The following is a 1,514-nucleotide window of genomic DNA, read 5'->3' on the forward strand; positions in this document are numbered from 1 at the left end:
TCCCATTCTCGGCTTCTCTGTCCGTTTGTCTGTCCCTCTCTTCCATCTTTGTCTGTCTGCATTCTCCCTTTCACTATATTTCTCTCTCTCTCTCTCTCCATCTCTGGCTATTTCTGCCTGACTTGCTATTTCATTCTGTCCCTCTCCTGTGTCTGTCAGTCGCTGTGCTGTTCTCTATATCTGACCTTCTCTCTGTGTTTGTCTTCCTCTCCAGCAGCTTGCAGCTCCTGTAACCTGAGCTGGCCCTGGCAGTGTGTCTGAGTGTGCGTGCGTGCGTGTGCGTGTGCGTGTGTGTGTGCGTGAGCGTGCGTGTTTGTGTGTGTATGTGGCACAGTCCTGCTTCTTCTGCATCTCTCTCTCTGCAATCTGCGCTGAGCGAAGCCAGCACAGCACACGGGAGGAACAAGGGATGCAGGAATGGGAGATGGGGCTTGTGGAGGAGGAAGAGAGAAAGTCCTCAGACATCACGGTGTTTGCAGAGAGCTGTACACTGCACGGGATCAATCACATCTTCCTCCCGGGAGGAGTCACCATCCGCAGACTGCTCTGGGCTCTCTGTTTCCTCATGTCCCTGGCTCTGTTCTTGTACCAGGTGGTGGACCGAGTGGATTACTATATCCAGTACCATCATGTCACTACCCTCGATGAGATGGACAGTTCCAGCATGGTATTCCCTGCCGTTACCCTGTGCAATCAAAACCGTCTGCGGAAATCCCAGGTCACCGAGAATGATGTGTACTGGCTCAGTGGGTTGCTGGGGGTGAAGGAGGCTGACCTACCTGCTTTCCTGGCGACCATTGGCCGGGACTCAGACATAACCAGCTTCACCCCCAGCAATAGCTATGACATGATGGCGCTGTTTGACCGGGCAGGCCACGACCTCACAGAGATGCTGCTGGACTGTCGCTACCGCAGCGAGGAGTGCCAGGCCAACAATTTCGTCCAGGTGAGTTACCACTCTCACAGCCCAGCAAGTCCTCCCCAAGCTCCAGTTAACCTCCAGGGCACCTCCTCAGAACAGGGCACTGAGGAGGGTCACTGGAACCAAGCCGGGTCTGAAAGGGTTACAGGGTGAAGATTGTAGCTTCGGGATAAGGGCGAGCAGATTCAAAACAGAGATGAGGAGAAATTACTTCTCTCAAAAGGTCATGAATCTGCGGAATTCACTCCCCCCAAAAGTGCGGTGGATGCTGGGTTACGGAATACATTTAAGGAGGAGGAGATGAAGGATTTTTAATCTGTAATGGGTTGAAGCGTTAAGGAGGACAGGCAGGAGAGTGGAGTTAAGGCTGAGATGAGTTCAACCATAATCGTACTGAATGGTGGAGAAGGTTGGAGGGGCTGAATGGCCTCCTCCTGTTCCAGTTCTTATATTCTTCGGCGATGAGGGTTTGCAGTAAAAACCAGGCTGGGATCTCTGTGAAGACTGAGGGACAAACTGATGGAGGAACTGAAGATAATTGAAGGGGGTGATAGACGAGATAGAGGGACAGCATAACCCAGAATCCAAAAAA

At 52.2% G+C, this 1,514-nt stretch overlaps 1 protein-coding gene across 1 annotated transcript; it reads left to right on the top strand.

Annotated features, from left to right (window-relative positions):
* Nucleotides 1-424: 424 nt before the first annotated feature.
* LOC125482732 (acid-sensing ion channel 3-like) lies at nucleotides 425-946 on the top strand (the record flags this gene model as incomplete). Its single annotated transcript, XM_048594863.1, has 1 exon — nucleotides 425-946. A coding segment is annotated over exon 1 (522 nt), but the record flags the coding sequence as incomplete, so codon positions are not given.
* Between the last annotated feature and the right edge of the window lie 568 nt (nucleotides 947-1,514).

This window comes from Rhincodon typus, unplaced genomic scaffold (assembly GCF_021869965.1).
Source record: "Rhincodon typus isolate 14 unplaced genomic scaffold, sRhiTyp1.1 hic_rhity00016104, whole genome shotgun sequence".
Lineage (NCBI taxonomy): Eukaryota > Metazoa > Chordata > Chondrichthyes > Orectolobiformes > Rhincodontidae > Rhincodon > Rhincodon typus.